Source organism: Taudactylus pleione, unplaced genomic scaffold, assembly GCF_031769625.1.
Source record: "Taudactylus pleione unplaced genomic scaffold, aTauple2 ptg001127l, whole genome shotgun sequence".
Lineage (NCBI taxonomy): Eukaryota > Metazoa > Chordata > Amphibia > Anura > Myobatrachidae > Taudactylus > Taudactylus pleione.
Window position 1 is genome coordinate 1230158 of NW_028285528.1, and position 21889 is coordinate 1252046.

At 44.2% G+C, this 21889-nt stretch overlaps 1 protein-coding gene across 1 annotated transcript in view; it reads right to left on the bottom strand.

Annotated features, from left to right (window-relative positions):
- Positions 1–21566, bottom strand: part of LOC148453583 (uncharacterized) — a 62769-nt gene extending 41203 nt beyond the window's left edge. Inside the window, exons 1-2 of the mRNA XM_088461974.1 lie at positions 21542–21566; positions 19310–19459 (exon numbers count right to left, since the gene is read on the bottom strand). Of these exons, the coding sequence (XP_088318100.1) occupies positions 19310–19387 (78 nt within the window). The 5' untranslated portion in view covers positions 19388–19459; positions 21542–21566. The remainder of the gene's footprint in view (positions 1–19309; positions 19460–21541) is intronic.
- Between the last annotated feature and the right edge of the window lie 323 nt (positions 21567–21889).

Sequence of the window (21889 nt, forward strand, 5' to 3'; positions counted from 1 at the left end):
ATTACTATAGATATAAGTGATATCAGTGTGACACTCCCAGATCCCCTCACCTCCACAGTCATGTCCATGTATTAAAACTATACATATAAGTGATGTCACTGTGACACTCCCAGACGCCCTCACCTCCCCAGTCATGTCCCTGTATTATTAAGGTAGATATAAATGATGTCACTGTGACACTCCCAGATCCCTTCACCTCACCAGACAAGTCCCTGTATTATTACTGTAGATATAAGTGATGTCACTGTGATACTCGCAGATCCCATCACCTCCCCAGTCATGTCCCTGTATTATTACTAGATATGTGATGTCACCGTGACACTCCCAGATTCTCACCTCCTCAGTCATGTCCCTTTATTATTACTATAGATATAAGTGATGTCACTGTGAAACTCCCAGATCCCCTCACCTCACCAGACATGTCCCTGTATTATTACTGTAGAAATAAGTGATGTCACTGTGATACTCGCAGATCCCCTCACCTCCCCAGTCATGTCCATGTATTATTACTATAGATATAAGTGATGTCATTGTGACATTCCCAGATGCCCTCACCTCCCCAGTCATGTCCCTGTATTATTACTATAGATATAAGTGATGTCACTGTGACACTATCATAACCTCTCACCTCCCCAGTCGTGTCTCTGTTTTATTACTATAGATATAAGTGATGTCCCTGTGATACTCGCAGATCCTCTCACCTCCCCAGTCATGTCCCTGTATTATTACTATATATATATATATATGTGACGTCACTGTGACACTCCCAGATCCCTCACCTCCCCAGTCATGTCCCTGTATTATTACTATAGATATGTGATGTCACTGTGACACTCCCAGATCCCCTCACCTCCCCAGTCATGCCCCTGTATTATTACTATAGATATAAGTGATGTCACTATGACACCGCCAGATCCTCTCACCTCCCCGTCATGTCCCTGTATTATTAATTTAGATATAAGTGACGTCACTGTGACAGTCCCAGACCCTCTCACCTCCCCGGTCATGTCCCTGTATTATTACTATAGATATAAGTGATGTCACTGTGACACTCCCAGATCCCCTCACCTCCCCAGTCATGTCCCTGTATTATTACTATAGATATAAGTGATGTCACTGTGACACTATCATAACCTCTCACCTCCCCAGTCATGTCCCTGTATTATTACTATAGATATGTGATGTCACTGTGACACTCCCAGATCCTCTCACCTCCACAGTCATGTCCCTGTATTATTACTATAGATATATGTGATGTCCCTGTGACACTCCTAGATCCCCTCACCTCCCCAGTCATGTCCCTGTATTATTACTATAGATATAAGTGATGTCCCTGTGATACTCGCAGATCCTCTCACCTCCCCAGTCATGTCCCTGTATTATTACTATATATATATATATAAGTGACGTCACTGTGACACTCCCAGATCCCTAACCTCCCCAGTCATGTCCCTGTATTATTATAATAGATATGTGATGTCACTGTGACACTCCCAGATCCCCTCACCTCCCCAGTCATGCCCCTGTATTATTACTATAGATATAAGTGATGTCACTATGACACTCCCAGATCCTCTCACCTCCCCGTCATGTCCCTGTATTATTACTTTAGATATAAGTGACGTCACTGTGACACTCCCAGACCCTCTCACCTCCCCAGTCATGTCCCTGTATTATTATTTTAGATATAAGTGATGTCACTGTGACACTCCCAGATCCTCTCACCTCCCCAGTCATGTCCCTGTATTATTACTATAGATATAAGTGATGTCACTATGACACCCCCAGATCCTCTCACCTCCCCGTCATGCCCCTGTATTATTAATTTAGATATAAGTGACGTCACTGTGACACTCCCAGACCCTTTCACCTCCCCAGTCATGTCACTGTATTACTACTATAGATATGTGATGTCGCAGTGACACTCCCAGATCCTCTCACCTCCCCGGTCATGTCCCTGTATTATTACTATAGATATAAGTGATGTCACTGTGACACTATCATAACCTCTCACCTCCCCAGTCATGTCCCTGTATTATTACTATAGATATAAGTGATGTCACTGTGACACTATCATATCCTCTCACCTCCACAGTCATGTCCCTGTATTATTAAAATAGATATATGTGAAGTCCCTGTGACACTCCTAGATCCCCTCACCTCCCCAGTCATATCCCTGTATTATTACTATAGATATAAGTGATGTCACTGTGATACTCCAGATCCTCTCACCTCCCGAGTCGTGTCCCTGTTTTATTACTATAGATATAAGTGATGTCCCTGTGATACTCGCAGATCCTCTCACCTCCCCAGTCATGTCCCTGTATTATTACTATATATATATATAAGGGACGTCACTGGGACACTCCCAGATCCCTCACCTCCCCAGTCATGTCCCTGTATTATTACTATAGATATGTGATGTCACTGTGACACTCCCAGATCCCCTCACCTCCCCAGTCATGCCCCTGTATTATTACTATAGATATAAGTGATGTCACTATGACACCCCCAGATCCTCTCACCTCCCCGTCATGCCCCTGTATTATTAATTTAGATATAAGTGACGTCACTGTGACACTCCCAGACCCTTTCACCTCCCCAGTCATGTCCCTGTATTACTACTATAGATATGTGATGTCGCAGTGACACTCCCAGATCCTCTCACCTCCCCGGTCATGTCCCTGTATTATTACTATAGATATAAGTGATGTCACTGTGACACTATCATAACCTCTCACCTCCCCAGTCATGTCCCTGTATTATTACTATAGATATAAGTGATGTCACTGTGACACTCCCAGATCCTCTCACCTCCACAGTCATGTCCCTGTATTATTACTATAGATATATGTGATGTCCCTGTGACACTCCTAGATCACCTCACCTCCCCAGTCATGTCCCTGTATTATTACTATAGATATAAGTGATGTCACTGTGATGCTCGCAGATCCTCTCACCACCCCAGTCATGTCCCTGTATTATTACTATAGATATAAGTGATGTCCCTGTGATACTCGCAGATCCTCTCACCTCCCCAGTCATGTCCCTGTATTATTACTATATATATAAGTGACGTCACTGTGACACTCCCAGATCCCCTCACCTCCTCAGTCATGTCTCTGTATTATTATAATAGATATGTGATGTCACTATGACACCCCCAGATCCTCTCACCTCCCCGTCATGTTCCTGTATTATTACTTTAGATATAAGTGACGTCACTGTGACACTCCCAGACCCTCTAACCTCCCCAGTCATGTCCCTGTATTGTTACTATAGATATAAGTGATGTCATTGTGACACTCCCAGATGCCCTCAACTCCCCAGTCATGTCCATGTATTATTACTATAGATATAAACGATGTCACTGTGATGCTCCCAGATCCTCTCACCTCCCCAGTAATGTCCCTGTATTATTACTATAGATATAAGTGATGTCACTGTGATACTCCCAGATCCCCTCACCTCCCCAGTCATGTCCCTGTATTATTACTATAGATATAAGTGATGTCACTGTGACACTCCCAGATGCCCTCACCTCCCCAGTCATGTCCCTGTATTATTACTTTAGTTATAAGTGATGTCACTGTGACACTCCCATATCCACTCACCTCCCGTCATGTCCATGTATTATTACTATAGATATAAGTGATGTCACTGTGACACTCCCAGACCCTCTCAACTCCCCAGTCATGTCCCTGTATTATTACTATAGATATAAGTGACATCACTGTGATACTCCCAGATCCCCTCACCTCCCCAGTCATGTCCCTGTATTATTACTATAGATATAAGTGATGTCACTGTGACACTCCCAGATCCCCTCACCTCCCCAGTCATGTCCCTGTATTATTACTATAGATATAAGTGACATCACTGTGATACTCCCAGATCCCCTCACCTCCCCAGTCATGTCCCTGTAATATTAATATAGATATATGTGATGTCCCTGTGACACCACCAGATCCCCTCACCTCCCCAGTCATGTCTCTGTATTATTATAATAGATATGTGATGTCACTATGACACCCCCAGATCCTCTCACCTCCCCGTCATGTTCCTGTATTATTACTTTAGATATAAGTGACGTCACTGTGACACTCCCAGACCCTCTAACCTCCCCAGTCATGTCCCTGTATTGTTACTTTAGATATAAGTGATGTCACTGTGACACTCCCAGATACTCTCACCTCCCCAGTCATGTCCCTGTATTATTACTATAGATATAAGTGATGTCACTGTGACACTCCCAGATCCCCTCACCTCCCCAGTCATGTCCCTGTATTATTACTATAGATATAAGTGATGTCATTGTGACACTCCCAGATGCCCTCAACTCCCCAGTCATGTCCATGTATTATTACTATAGATATAAGCGATGTCACTGTGATGCTCCCAGATCCTCTCACCTCCCCAGTAATGTCCCTGTATTATTACTATAGATATAAGTGATGTCACTGTGACACTCCCAGATCCCCTCACCTCCCCAGTCATGTCCCTGTATTATTACTATAGATATAAGTGATGTCACTGTGACACTCCCAGATGCCCTCACCTCCCCAGTCATGTCCCTGTATTATTACTTTAGTTATAAGTGATGTCACTGTGACACTCCCATATCCACTCACCTCCCGTCATGTCCATGTATTATTACTATAGATATAAGTGATGTCACTGTGACACTCCCAGACCCTCTCAACTCCCCAGTCATGTCCCTGTATTATTACTATAGATATAAGTGACATCACTGTGATACTCCCAGATCCCCTCACCTCCCCAGTCATGTCCCTGTATTATTACTATAGATATAAGTGATGTCACTGTGACACTCCCAGATCCCCTCACCTCCCCAGTCATGTCCCTGTATTATTACTATAGATATAAGTGACATCACTGTGATACTCCCAGATCCCCTCACCTCCCCAGTCATGTCCCTGTAATATTAATATAGATATATGTGATGTCCCTGTGACACCACCAGATCCCCTCACCTCCCCAGTCATGTCCGTGTAGTATTACTATAGATATAAGTGATATCAGTGTGACACTCCCAGATCCCCTCACCTCCACAGTCATGTCCATGTATTATAACTATACATATAAGTGATGTCACTGTGACACTCCCAGATGCCCTCACCTCCCCAGTCATGTCACTGTATTATTAAGGTAGATATAAATGATGTCACTGTGATACTCGCAGATCCCTTCAACTCCACAGTCATGTCCCTGTATTATTACTATAGATATATGTGATATCCCTGTGACACTCCCAGATCCTCTCACCTCCCCAGTCATGTCCGTGTATTATTACTATAGATATAAGTGATGTCACTGTGATACTCGCAGATCCCCTCACCTCCCCAGTCATGTCCATGTATTATTACTATAGATATAAGTGATGTCACTGTGACACTCCCAGATGCCCTCACCAGACATGTCCCTGTATTATTACTGTAGATATAAGTGATGTCACTGTGATACTCGCAGATCCCATCACCTCCCCAGTCATGTCCCTGTATTATTACTATAGATATATGTGATATCCCTGTGACACTCCCAGATTCTCACCTCCCCAGTCATGTCTCTTTATTATTACTATAGATATAAGTGATGTCACTGTGACACTCCCAGATCCTCTCACCTCACCAGACATGTCCCTGTATTATTACTGTAGATATAAGTGATGTCACTGTGATACTCGCAGATCCCATCACCTCCCCAGTCATGTCCCTGTATTATTACTATAGATATATGTGATATCCCTGTGACACTCCCAGATGCCCTCACCTCACCAGACATGTCCCTGTATTATTACTGTAGAAATAAGTGATGTCACTGTGACACCCCCAGATCCCCTCACCTCCCCAGTCATGTCCCTGTATTATTACTTTAGATATAAGTGATGTCACTGTGACACTATCATATCCTCCCACCTCCACAGTCATGTCCCTGTATTATTAATATAGATATATGTGATGTCCCTGTGACACTCCTAGATCCTCTCACCTCCCCAGTCGTGTCTCTGTTTTATTACTATAGATATAAGTGATGTCCCTGTGATACTCGCAGATCCTCTCACCTCCCCAGTCATGTCCCTGTATTATTACTATATATATATATGTGACGTCACTGTGACACTCCCAGATCCCTCACCTCCCCAGTCATGTCCCTGTATTATTACTATAGATATGTGATGTCACTGTGACACTCCCAGATCCCCTCACCTCCCCAGTCATGCCCCTGTATTATTACTATAGATATAAGTGATGTCACTATGACACCGCCAGATCCTCTCACCTCCCCGTCATGTCCCTGTATTATTAATTTAGATATAAGTGACGTCACTGTGACACTCCCAGACCCTCTCACCTCCCCAGTCATGTCCCTGTATTACTACTATAGATATAAGTGATGTCGCAGTGACACTCCCAGATCCTCTCACCTCCCCGGTCATGTCCCTGTATTATTACTATAGATATAAGTGATGTCACTGTGACACTCCCAGATCCCCTCACCTCCCCAGTCATTTCCCTGTATTATTACTATAGATATAAGTGATGTCACTGTGACACTATCATAACCTCTCACCTCCCCCAGTCATGTCCCTGTATTATTACTATAGATATAAGTGATGTCCCTGTGATTCTCGCAGATCCTCTCAACTCCCCAGTCATGTCCCTGTATTATTACTATATATATAAGTGACGTCACTGTGACACTCCCAGATCCCTAACCTCCCCAGTCATGTCCCTGTATTATTATAATAGATATGTGATGTCACTGTGACACTCCCAGATCCCCTCACCTCCCCAGTCATGCCCCTGTATTATTACTATAGATATAAGTGATGTCACTATGACACTCCTAGATCCCCTCACCTCCCCAGTCATGTCCCTGTATTATTACTATAGATATAAGTGATGTCCCTGTGATACTCGCAGATCCTCTCACCTCCCCAGTCATGTCCCTGTATTATTACTATATATATAAGTGATGTCACTGTGACACTCCCAGATCCTCTCACCTCCCCAGTCATGTCCCTGTATTATTACTATAGATATAAGTGATGTAACTGTGACACTCCCAGATCCTCCTCACCTCCCCAGTCATGCCCCTGTATTATTACTATAGATATAAGTGATGTCAATGTGACACTCCCAGATCCCCTCACCTCCCCAGTCATGCCCCTGTATTATTACTATAGATATAAGTGATGCAAATGTGAGACTCCCAGATCCCCTCACCTCCCCAGTCATGTCCCTGTATTATTACTATAGATATAAGTGATGTCGCAGTGACACTCCCAAACCCACTCACCTCCCCAGTCATGTCCCTGTATTATTACTATAGATATAAGTGATGTCACTGTGATACTCGCAGATCCTCTCACCTCCCCAGTCATGTCCCTGTATTATTACTATCGATATAAGTGATGTCCCTGTGATACTCGCAGATCCTCTCACCTCCCCAGTCATGTCCCTGTATTATTACTATATATATAAGTGACGTCACTGTGATACTCCCAGATCCCTCACTTCCTCAGTCATGTCCCTGTATTATTACTATAGATATAAGTGATGTCACTGTGATACTCGCAGATCCTCTCACCTCCCCAGTCATGTCTCTGTATTATTACTTTAGATATAAGTGATGTCACTGTGACACTCCCAGATACTCTCACCTCCCCAGTCATGTCCCTGTATTATTACTTTAGATATAAGTTATGTCACTGTGACACTCCCAGATCCTCTCACCTCCCCAGTCATGTCCCTGTATTATTACTATAGATATAAGTGATGTCATTGTGACACTCCCAGATCCCCTCACCTCCCCAGTCATGTCCCTGTATTATTACTATAGATATAAGTGATGTCACTGTGACACTCCCAGATCCCCTCACCTCCCCAGTCATGTCCCTGTATTATTACTATAGATATAAGTGATGTCATTGTGACACTCCCAGATGCCCTCACCTCTCCAGTCATGTCCCTGTATTATTACTATAGATATAAGTGATGTCACTGTGATACTCCCAGATCCTCTCACCTCCCCAGTCATGTCCCTGTATTATTACTTTAGATATAAGTGATGTCACTGTGACACTATCATATCCTCCCACCTCCACAGTCATGTCCCTGTATTATTAATATAGATATATGTGATGTCCCTGTGACACTCCTAGATCCCCTCACCTCCCCAGTCATATCCCTGTATTATTACTATAGTTATAAATGATGTCACAGTGACCATCCCAGACCCCCTCACCTCCCCAGTCATGTCCCTGTATTATTACTTTAGATATAAGTGATGTCACTGTGACACTCCCAGATCCCCTCACCTCCCCGGTCATGTCCCTGTATTATTACTATAGATATAAGTGATGTCACTGTGACACTCCCAGATCCCCTCACCTCCCCAGTCATGTCCCTGTATTATTACTTTAGTTATAAGTGATGTCACTGTGACACTCCCAGATCCACTCACCTCCCGTTATGTCCATGTATTATTACTATAGATATAAGTGATCTCACTGTGACACTCCCAGACCCTCTCAACTCCCCAGTCTTATCCCTGTGTTATTACTATAGATATAAGTGACATCACTGTGATACTCGCAGATCCCCTCACCTCCAGTCATGTCCCTGTAATATTAATATAGATATATGTGATGTCCCTGTGACACTCCTAGATCCCCTCACCTCCCCAGTCATATCCCTGTATTATTACTATAGATATAAGTGACGTCACTGTGACACTCCCAGACCCTCTCACCTCCCCAGTCATGTCCCTGTATTATTACTATAGATATAAGTGATGTCACTGTGACACTCCCAGATCCCCTCACCTCCCCAGTCATGTCCCTGTATTATTACTTTAGATATAAGTGATGTCACTGTGACACTCCCAGATACTCTCACCTCCCCAGTCATGTCCATGTATTATTACTATAGATATAAGTGAAGTCACTGTGACACACCCAGATCCCCTCACCTCCCCAGTCATGTCCGTGAATTATTACTATAGATATAAGTGATATCAGTGTGACACTCCCAGATCCCCTCACCTCCACAGTCATGTCCATGTATTAAAACTATACATATAAGTGATGTCACTGTGACACTCCCAGACGCCCTCACCTCCCCAGTCATGTCCCTGTATTATTAAGGTAGATATAAATGATGTCACTGTGACACTCCCAGATCCCTTCACCTCACCAGACAAGTCCCTGTATTATTACTGTAGATATAAGTGATGTCACTGTGATACTCGCAGATCCCATCACCTCCCCAGTCATGTCCCTGTATTATTACTAGATATGTGATGTCACCGTGACACTCCCAGATTCTCACCTCCTCAGTCATGTCCCTTTATTATTACTATAGATATAAGTGATGTCACTGTGAAACTCCCAGATCCCCTCACCTCACCAGACATGTCCCTGTATTATTACTGTAGAAATAAGTGATGTCACTGTGATACTCGCAGATCCCCTCACCTCCCCAGTCATGTCCATGTATTATTACTATAGATATAAGTGATGTCATTGTGACATTCCCAGATGCCCTCACCTCCCCAGTCATGTCCCTGTATTATTACTATAGATATAAGTGATGTCACTGTGACACTATCATAACCTCTCACCTCCCCAGTCGTGTCTCTGTTTTATTACTATAGATATAAGTGATGTCCCTGTGATACTCGCAGATCCTCTCACCTCCCCAGTCATGTCCCTGTATTATTACTATATATATATATATATATGTGACGTCACTGTGACACTCCCAGATCCCTCACCTCCCCAGTCATGTCCCTGTATTATTACTATAGATATGTGATGTCACTGTGACACTCCCAGATCCCCTCACCTCCCCAGTCATGCCCCTGTATTATTACTATAGATATAAGTGATGTCACTATGACACCGCCAGATCCTCTCACCTCCCCGTCATGTCCCTGTATTATTAAATTAGATATAAGTGACGTCACTGTGACAGTCCCAGACCCTCTCACCTCCCCGGTCATGTCCCTGTATTATTACTATAGATATAAGTGATGTCACTGTGACACTCCCAGATCCCCTCACCTCCCCAGTCATGTCCCTGTATTATTACTATAGATATAAGTGATGTCACTGTGACACTATCATAACCTCTCACCTCCCCAGTCATGTCCCTGTATTATTACTATAGATATGTGATGTCACTGTGACACTCCCAGATCCTCTCACCTCCACAGTCATGTCCCTGTATTATTACTATAGATATATGTGATGTCCCTGTGACACTCCTAGATCCCCTCACCTCCCCAGTCATGTCCCTGTATTATTACTATAGATATAAGTGATGTCCCTGTGATACTCGCAGATCCTCTCACCTCCCCAGTCATGTCCCTGTATTATTACTATATATATATAAGTGACGTCACTGTGACACTCCCAGATCCCTAACCTCCCCAGTCATGTCCCTGTATTATTATAATAGATATGTGATGTCACTGTGACACTCCCAGATCCCCTCACCTCCCCAGTCATGCCCCTGTATTATTACTATAGATATAAGTGATGTCACTATGACACCCCCAGATCCTCTCACCTCCCCGTCATGTCCCTGTATTATTACTTTAGATATAAGTGACGTCACTGTGACACTCCCAGACCCTCTCACCTCCCCAGTCATGTCCCTGTATTATTATTTTAGATATAAGTGATGTCACTGTGACACTCCCAGATCCTCTCACCTCCCCAGTCATGTCCCTGTATTATTACTATAGATATAAGTGATGTCACTGTGACACTATCATAACCTCTCACCTCCCCAGTCATGTCCCTGTATTATTACTATAGATATGTGATGTCACTGTGACACTCCCAGATCCTCTCACCTCCACAGTCATGTCCCTGTATTATTACTATAGATATATGTGATGTCCCTGTGACACTCCTAGATCCCCTCACCTCCCCAGTCATGTCCCTGTATTATTACTATAGATATAAGTGATGTCCCTGTGATACTCGCAGATCCTCTCACCTCCCCAGTCATGTCCCTGTATTATTACTATATATATAAGTGATGTCACTGTGACACTCCCAGATCCTCTCACCTCCCCAGTCATGTCCCTGTATTATTACTATAGATATAAGTGATGTAACTGTGACACTCCCAGATCCTCCTCACCTCCCCAGTCATGCCCCTGTATTATTACTATAGATATAAGTGATGTCAATGTGACACTCCCAGATCCCCTCACCTCCCCAGTCATGTCCCTGTATTATTACTATAGATATAAGTGATGTCGCAGTGACACTCCCAGATCCCCTCACCTTCCCAGTCATGACCTTGTATTATTACTATAGATATAAGTGATGTCACTGTGACACTCCCAAACCCACTCACCTCCCCAGTCATGTCCCTGTATTATTACTATAGATATAAGTGATGTCACTGTGACACTACCATATCCTCTCACCTCCCCAGTCATGTCCCTGTATTATTACTATAGATATAAGTGATGTCACTGTGACACTACCATATCCTCTCACCACCCCAGTCATGCCCCTGTATTATTACTATAGATATGTGATGTCACTGTGACACTCCCAGATCCCCTCACCTCCCCAGTCATGCCCCTGTATTATTACTATAGATATAAGTGATGTCACTATGACACCCCCAGATCCTCTCACCTCCCCGTCATGCCCCTGTATTATTAATTTAGATATAAGTGACGTCACTGTGACACTCCCAGACCCTTTCACCTCCCCAGTCATGTCACTGTATTACTACTATAGATATGTGATGTCGCAGTGACACTCCCAGATCCTCTCACCTCCCCGGTCATGTCCCTGTATTATTACTATAGATATAAGTGATGTCACTGTGACACTATCATAACCTCTCACCTCCCCAGTCATGTCCCTGTATTATTACTATAGATATAAGTGATGTCACTGTGACACTATCATATCCTCTCACCTCCACAGTCATGTCCCTGTATTATTAAAATAGATATATGTGATGTCCCTGTGACACTCCTAGATCCCCTCACCTCCCCAGTCATATCCCTGTATTATTACTATAGATATAAGTGATGTCACTGTGATACTCCAGATCCTCTCACCTCCCCAGTCGTGTCCCTGTTTTATTACTATAGATATAAGTGATGTCCCTGTGATACTCGCAGATCCTCTCACCTCCCCAGTCATGTCCCTGTATTATTACTATATATATATAAGGGACGTCACTGGGACACTCCCAGATCCCTCACCTCCCCAGTCATGTCCCTGTATTATTACTATAGATATGTGATGTCACTGTGACACTCCCAGATCCCCTCACCTCCCCAGTCATGCCCCTGTATTATTACTATAGATATAAGTGATGTCACTATGACACCCCCAGATCCTCTCACCTCCCCGTCATGCCCCTGTATTATTAATTTAGATATAAGTGACGTCACTGTGACACTCCCAGACCCTTTCACCTCCCCAGTCATGTCCCTGTATTACTACTATAGATATGTGATGTCGCAGTGACACTCCCAGATCCTCTCACCTCCCCGGTCATGTCCCTGTATTATTACTATAGATATAAGTGATGTCACTGTGACACTCCCAGATCCTCTCACCTCCACAGTCATGTCCCTGTATTATTACTATAGATATATGTGATGTCCCTGTGACACTCCTAGATCACCTCACCTCCCCAGTCATGTCCCTGTATTATTACTATAGATATAAGTGATGTCACTGTGATGCTCGCAGATCCTCTCACCTCCCCAGTCATGTCCCTGTATTATTACTATAGATATAAGTGATGTCCCTGTGATACTCGCAGATCCTCTCACCTCCCCAGTCATGTCCCTGTATTATTACTATATATATAAGTGACGTCACTGTGACACTCCCAGATCCCCTCACCTCCTCAGTCATGTCTCTGTATTATTATAATAGATATGTGATGTCACTATGACACCCCCAGATCCTCTCACCTCCCCGTCATGTTCCTGTATTATTACTTTAGATATAAGTGACGTCACTGTGACACTCCCAGACCCTCTAACCTCCCCAGTCATGTCCCTGTATTGTTACTTTAGATATAAGTGATGTCACTGTGACACTCCCAGATCCTCTCACCTCCCCAGTCATGTCCCTGTATTATTACTATAGATATAAGTGATGTCACTGTGATGCTCGCAGATCCCCTCACCTCCCCAGTCATGTCCCTGTATTATTACTATAGATATAAGTGATGTCACTGTAACACTCCCAGATCCCCTCACCTCCCCAGTCATGTCCCTGTATTATTACTATAGATATAAGTGATGTCATTGTGACACTCCCAGATGCCCTCAACTCCCCAGTCATGTCCATGTATTATTACTATAGATATAAGCGATGTCACTGTGATGCTCCCAGATCCTCTCACCTCCCCAGTAATGTCCCTGTATTATTACTATAGATATAAGTGATGTCACTGTGATACTCCCAGATCCCCTCACCTCCCCAGTCATGTCCCTGTATTATTACTATAGATATAAGTGATGTCACTGTGACACTCCCAGATGCCCTCACCTCCCCAGTCATGTCCCTGTATTATTACTTTAGTTATAAGTGATGTCACTGTGACACTCCCATATCCACTCACCTCCCGTCATGTCCATGTATTATTACTATAGATATAAGTGATGTCACTGTGACACTCCCAGACCCTCTCAACTCCCCAGTCATGTCCCTGTATTATTACTATAGATATAAGTGACATCACTGTGATACTCCCAGATCCCCTCACCTCCCCAGTCATGTCCCTGTATTATTACTATAGATATAAGTGATGTCACTGTGACACTCCCAGATCCCCTCACCTCCCCAGTCATGTCCCTGTATTATTACTATAGATATAAGTGACATCACTGTGATACTCCCAGATCCCCTCACCTCCCCAGTCATGTCCCTGTAATATTAATATAGATATATGTGATGTCCCTGTGACACCACCAGATCCCCTCACCTCCCCAGTCATGTCTCTGTATTATTATAATAGATATGTGATGTCACTATGACACCCCCAGATCCTCTCACCTCCCCGTCATGTTCCTGTATTATTACTTTAGATATAAGTGACGTCACTGTGACACTCCCAGACCCTCTAACCTCCCCAGTCATGTCCCTGTATTGTTACTTTAGATATAAGTGATGTCACTGTGACACTCCCAGATACTCTCACCTCCCCAGTCATGTCCCTGTATTATTACTATAGATATAAGTGATGTCACTGTGACACTCCCAGATCCCCTCACCTCCCCAGTCATGTCCCTGTATTATTACTATAGATATAAGTGATGTCATTGTGACACTCCCAGATGCCCTCAACTCCCCAGTCATGTCCATGTATTATTACTATAGATATAAGCGATGTCACTGTGATGCTCCCAGATCCTCTCACCTCCCCAGTAATGTCCCTGTATTATTACTATAGATATAAGTGATGTCACTGTGACACTCCCAGATCCCCTCACCTCCCCAGTCATGTCCCTGTATTATTACTATAGATATAAGTGATGTCACTGTGACACTCCCAGATGCCCTCACCTCCCCAGTCATGTCCCTGTATTATTACTTTAGTTATAAGTGATGTCACTGTGACACTCCCATATCCACTCACCTCCCGTCATGTCCATGTATTATTACTATAGATATAAGTGATGTCACTGTGACACTCCCAGACCCTCTCAACTCCCCAGTCATGTCCCTGTATTATTACTATAGATATAAGTGACATCACTGTGATACTCCCAGATCCCCTCACCTCCCCAGTCATGTCCCTGTATTATTACTATAGATATAAGTGATGTCACTGTGACACTCCCAGATCCCCTCACCTCCCCAGTCATGTCCCTGTATTATTACTATAGATATAAGTGACATCACTGTGATACTCCCAGATCCCCTCACCTCCCCAGTCATGTCCCTGTAATATTAATATAGATATATGTGATGTCCCTGTGACACCACCAGATCCCCTCACCTCCCCAGTCATGTCCGTGTAGTATTACTATAGATATAAGTGATATCAGTGTGACACTCCCAGATCCCCTCACCTCCACAGTCATGTCCATGTATTATAACTATACATATAAGTGATGTCACTGTGACACTCCCAGATGCCCTCACCTCCCCAGTCATGTCCCTGTATTATTAAGGTAGATATAAATGATGTCACTGTGATACTCGCAGATCCCTTCAACTCCACAGTCATGTCCCTGTATTATTACTATAGATATATGTGATATCCCTGTGACACTCCCAGATCCTCTCACCTCCCCAGTCATGTCCGTGTATTATTACTATAGATATAAGTGATGTCACTGTGATACTCGCAGATCCCCTCACCTCCCCAGTCATGTCCATGTATTATTACTATAGATATAAGTGATGTCACTGTGACACTCCCAGATCCTCTCACCTCACCAGACATGTCCCTGTATTATTACTGTAGATATAAGTGATGTCACTGTGATACTCGCAGATCCCATCACCTCCCCAGTCATGTCCCTGTATTATTACTATAGATATATGTGATATCCCTGTGACACTCCCAGATGCCCTCACCTCACCAGACATGTCCCTGTATTATTACTGTAGAAATAAGTGATGTCACTGTGACACCCCCAGATCCCCTCACCTCCCCAGTCATGTCCCTGTATTATTACTTTAGATATAAGTGATGTCACTGTGACACTATCATATCCTCCCACCTCCACAGTCATGTCCCTGTATTATTAATATAGATATATGTGATGTCCCTGTGACACTCCTAGATCCTCTCACCTCCCCAGTCGTGTCTCTGTTTTATTACTATAGATATAAGTGATGTCCCTGTGATACTCGCAGATCCTCTCACCTCCCCAGTCATGTCCCTGTATTATTACTATATATATATATGTGACGTCACTGTGACACTCCCAGATCCCTCACCTCCCCAGTCATGTCCCTGTATTATTACTATAGATATGTGATGTCACTGTGAAACTCCCAGATCCCCTCACCTCCCCAGTCATGCCCCTGTATTATTACTATAGATATAAGTGATGTCACTATGACACCGCCAGATCCTCTCACCTCCCCGTCATGTCCCTGTATTATTAATTTAGATATAAGTGACGTCACTGTGACACTCCCAGACCCTCTCACCTCCCCAGTCATGTCCCTGTATTACTACTATAGATATAAGTGATGTCGCAGTGACACTCCCAGATCCTCTCACCTCCCCGGTCATGTCCCTGTATTATTACTATAGATATAAGTGATGTCACTGTGACACTCCCAGATCCCCTCACCTCCCCAGTCATTTCCCTGTATTATTACTATAGATATAAGTGATGTCACTGTGACACTATCATAACCTCTCACCTCCCCAGTCATGTCCCTGTATTATTACTATAGATATGTGATGTCACTGTGACACTCCCAGATCCTCTCACCTCCACAGTCATGTCCCTGTATTATTACTATAGATATATGTGATGTCCCTGTGACACTCCTAGATCCCCTCACCTCCCCAGTCATGTCCCTGTATTATTACTATAGATATAAGTGATGTCCCTGTGATTCTCGCAGATCCTCTCAACTCCCCAGTCATGTCCCTGTATTATTACTATATATATAAGTGACGTCACTGTGACACTCCCAGATCCCTAACCTCCCCAGTCATGTCCCTGTATTATTATAATAGATATGTGATGTCACTGTGACACTCCCAGATCCCCTCACCTCCCCAGTCATGCCCCTGTATTATTACTATAGATATAAGTGATGTCACTATGACACCCCCAGATCCTCTCACCTCCCCGTCATGTCCCTGTATTATTACTTTAGATATAATTGACGTCACTGTGGCACTCCCAGACCCTCTCACCTCCCCAGTCATGTCCCTGTATTATTATTTTAGATATAAGTGATGTCACTGTGACACTCCCAGATCCTCTCACCTCCCCAGTCATGTCCCTGTATTATTACTATAGATATAAGTGATGTCACTGTGACACTATCATAACCTCTCACCTCCCCAGTCATGTCCCTGTATTATTACTATAGATATGTGATGTCACTGTGACACTCCCAGATCCTCTCACCTCCACAGTCATGTCCCTGTATTATTACTATAGATATATGTGATGTCCCTGTGACACTCCTAGATCCCCTCACCTCCCCAGTCATGTCCCTGTATTATTACTATAGATATAAGTGATGTCCCTGTGATACTCGCAGATGCTCTCACCTCCCCAGTCATGTCCCTGTATTATTACTATATATATAAGTGACGTCACTGTGACACTCCCAGATCCCTAACCTCCCCAGTCATGTCCCTGTATTATTATAATAGATATGTGATGTCACTGTGACACTCCCAGATCCCCTCACCTCCCCAGTCATGCCCCTGTATTATTACAATAGATATAAGTGATGTCACTATGACACCCCCAGATCCTCTCACCTCCCCGTCATGTCCCTGTATTATTACTTTAGATATAAGTGACGTCACTGTGACACTCCCAGACCTTCTCACCTCCCCAGTCATGTCCCTGTATTATTATTTTAGATATAAGTGATGTCACTGTGACACTCCCAGATCCTCTCACCTCCCCAGTCATGTCCCTGTATTATTACTATAGATATGTGATGTCACTGTGACACTCCCAGATCCCCTCACCTCCCCAGTCATGTCCCTGTATTATTACTATAGATATAAGTGATGTCACTGTGACACTCCCAGATCCCCTCACCTCCCCAGTCATGTCCGTGTATTATTACTATAGATATGTGATGTCGCAGTGACACTCCCAGATCCCCACACCTTCCCAGTCATGACCTTGTATTATTACTATAGATATGTGATGTCACTGTGACACTCCCAGATCCCCTCACCTCCCCAGTCATGTCCCTGTATTATTACTATAGATATGTGATGTCACTGTGACACTCCCAGATCCCCTCACCTCCCCAGTCATGTCCCTGTATTATTACTATAGATATAAGTGATGTCACTGTGACACTCCCAGACCCTCTCACCTCCCCAGTCATGTCCCTGTATTATTACAATAGATATATGTGATATCCCTGTGACACTCCCAGATCCTCTCACCTCCCCAGTCATGTCCGTGTATTATTACTATAGACACAAGTGATGTCACTGTGACACTCCCAAACCCACTCACCTCCCCAGTCATGTCCCTGTATTATTACTATAGATATGTGATGTCACTGTGACACTCCCAGATCCACTCACCTCCCCAGTCATGTCCGTGTATTATTACTATAGATATAAGTGATGTCACTGTGACACTCCCAAACCTACTCACCTCCCCAGTCATGTCCATGTATTATTACTATAGATATAAGTGATGTCACTGTGACACTCCCAGATCCCCTCACATCCCCAGTCATGTCCCTGTATTATTATTATTATAGATAAAAGTGATGTCACTATGACACCCCCAGATCCTCTCACCTCCCCGTCATGTTCCTGTATTATTAGTTTAGATATAAGTGACGTCACTGTGACACTCCCAGACCCTCTCACCTCCCCAGTCATGTCCCTGTATTATTACTTTAGATATAAGTGATGTCACTGTGACACTCCCAGATACTCTCACCTCCCCAGTCATGTCCCTGTATTATTACTATAGATATAAGTGATGTCACTGTGACACTCCCAGATCCCCTCACCTCCCCAGTCATGTCCCTGTTTTATTACTATAGATATAAGTGATGTCACTGTGACACTCCCAGATCCGCCTCACCTCCCCAGTCATGTCCCTGTATTATTACAATAGATATAAGTGACGTCACTGTGACAGTCCCAGATCCCCTCACCTCCCCAGTCATGCCCCTGTATTATTACTATAGATATTAGAGATGTCACTGTGACACTCCCAAACCCACTCACCTCCCCAGTCATGTCCCTGTATTATTACTATAGATATAAGTGATGTCAATGTGACACTCCCAGACCCTCTAACCTCCCCAGTCATGTCCCTGTATTATTACTATAGATATAAGTGAATCACTGTGACACTCCCAGATCCCCTCACCTCTCCAGTCATGTCCCTGTATTATTACTATAGATATGTGATGTCACTGTGAAACTCACAGATCCCCTCACCTCCCCAGTCATGCCCCTGTATTATTACTATAGATAAGAGTGATGTCAATGTGACACTCCCAGATCCCCTCACCTCCCCAGTCATGTCCCTGTATTATTACTATAGATATAAGTGATGTCACTGTGACAGTCCCAGACCCTCTCACCTCCCCAGTCAGCAGATAGATGATCTCCAGGGTGAGATGTAAGATCCTCTCACTCCTGTGACTCCCGTCTTTGTCCATCTTCAATGAATCAGTGAGAATATAGAACGTGTGATGTGTAATAAACACTCTGGTTCTTCACAGCAGAATTATCTAGGAATACATATAATACACATCATAGAGAACACATGTAACAATGTCAGACATATTACTCTGAGTGACCAGTAAGTCTCCCCTTTCCCCTCAGCCATAGAGCCCTGGTCAGTGTCAGATGTTCCTGTGACCCAACCCCAGAAACGGAGAGAATCTGTGACTATACTGAGGTCATACAGATAACAGGGGTGTGAGGGGAGAGTACACAGGAGAGCAGAAGGGGTGCAGATATGGGGAAAGGGGAAGTAAAGTAGGAATACAGAGCGCACAACAGGGGGTGTAACAGCTGTACAGAGGTGGCAGTAACACAGGGGAGGGGGAAGGGAACAGAAGAGGTTAATAACACAGGGATAGGACAGCAGGCAGCCCAGGGGACACACAAAGGGTTACACAATACAGAATCCCATCAGTCACTCTGCACAAATGATGAAATGACAAATGACAGCACCTCAGATGTATGTTACATGTGTGACCAGCCTGCCGGCCGTGTGTGTGCAGTGTAGGGTGGGGTGAGACATGTCCTGGGGGATAATCAGTGACACTCTGAGGATCTGGGGACTGTCACAGCCACTGGCTGTCTCTGAGGGAGTCTCTATTGCTCAGGATAACAAGCACCCTGACAGACAGTCTCAGCTCAGGGAGTGCAGCCCTTTGTTACATGGCCTGTCTTTGTCCTTCTCACACATCCTTCCCCAGCTCCTGTTATGTATCATATGGTATATACAGTACATACGTGTTATACCTATTATGTGTTATTCCCTGACCACTCTTTACTGTTATTATTACTCTGCAGCTGCTGTTATAACAGGACACCACAGGCTGCTCCCCCTGTATAATAATAACAGGACACAACAGGCTGCTTCCCATGTATAATAAAAATAACAGGACACAACAGGATGCTCTCCCTGTATAGTAGGACACCACAAACTGCTTCCCCCTGTATAGTAGGACACCACATGATGCTCCCCCTCTAGAGTAGGATGCAACAGACAGAATCCACTGTAAATAAGAAAACCACACGCCGATAACCCTGTGTAGTAGGACAACACAGGTCACTCCCCCTGTATAGTAGAGTGAAACAAGCTAATCCCCCTGTATAGGAAGGCACGACAGGTTGCTCCCCCTGTATGGTAGGACAACACAGGATGCTCCCCCTGTATAGTAGAGTTTAACAGGTAGCTTCCCCTGTATAGTAGGATACCACTAGATGCTCCCCTTGTATAATAAGACACCGCAGGCTGCTGTCCCTGTATAGGACACAACAGGCCACTCTTCCTGTATAGTAGGACATCATAGGCCGCTCCCCCTGTATAGTGTTGGAGAAAACATGCCGATCCCCCTGTGCAGTAGGACAATGCAGGCTGCTACCACTGTTTAGGACACCACAGGCCGCTCCCCCTGTATAGTAGGACACCACAGGGCCACCTATATAGTGTAGGACACCATAGAGTCACTCCCTCTGTACAGTAAGATGTCATTACCTTCTGTCGTTTCACACAGCAAGGTTGCATTTTTCGCGCTTGAGTTAAACTGTTCCGTCATGTCCTTTCTCCCTTATATAATAATAATAATACCACATATATGTGTGTGCTGGGAGCTGTGTTATCCCCCCTCATATATCACTGTAGGGTCCCCTATATAATAATAATAATACCACATATCAGTGTGTGCTGGGAGCCGTGTTATTCCCCCTCATATATCACTGTACAGTCCCCTCTCCCCCTATATAATACCACATATCAGTGTGTGCTGGGAGCTGTGTTATTCCCCCTCATATATCACTGTACGGTCCCCTCTCCCTATATAATAATACCACATATCAGTGTGTGCTGGGAGCTGTGTTATTACCCCTCATATATCACTGTATGGTCCCCTCTCCCTATATAATAATACCACATATCAGTGTGTGCCGGAAGCTGTGTTATTCCCCCTCATATATCACTGTATGGTCCCCTCTCCCCTATATAATAATAATACCACATCCCAGTGTGTGTTGGGAGCTGTGTTATTCCCCCTCATATATCACTGTACGGTCCCCTCTCCCCTATATAATAATAATATAATATACACAGGACACGTTACCTGGCTCCGGGTGTCAGGAATATCTATAACAAAATGGCAGCTAAAGCCCCTGTGGCCCCGCCCCCTCTGCTCTGCGACTGGGAGACTCTAAGAATATGGCCGCCGGTCACCGTACATGAGGACACCATTAGACTATACAGCTGTTACTCTAGTGATGAAACTGTGAACGGCAGGTGCTGGTGACTGGTAGTCACAGGACGTCCTTCCTACTTTGTGGCGCCTGATTGGCTACTCGCTGCTGCCAATCGCCGCACTGAGGGGAATGAGAGATTTCCAAAAAAGAAGTTGTCCTCTCGTGTGTGAGCGGTCACACGGTCTGATCACATGATCTGATGCAACCTGAAGAAG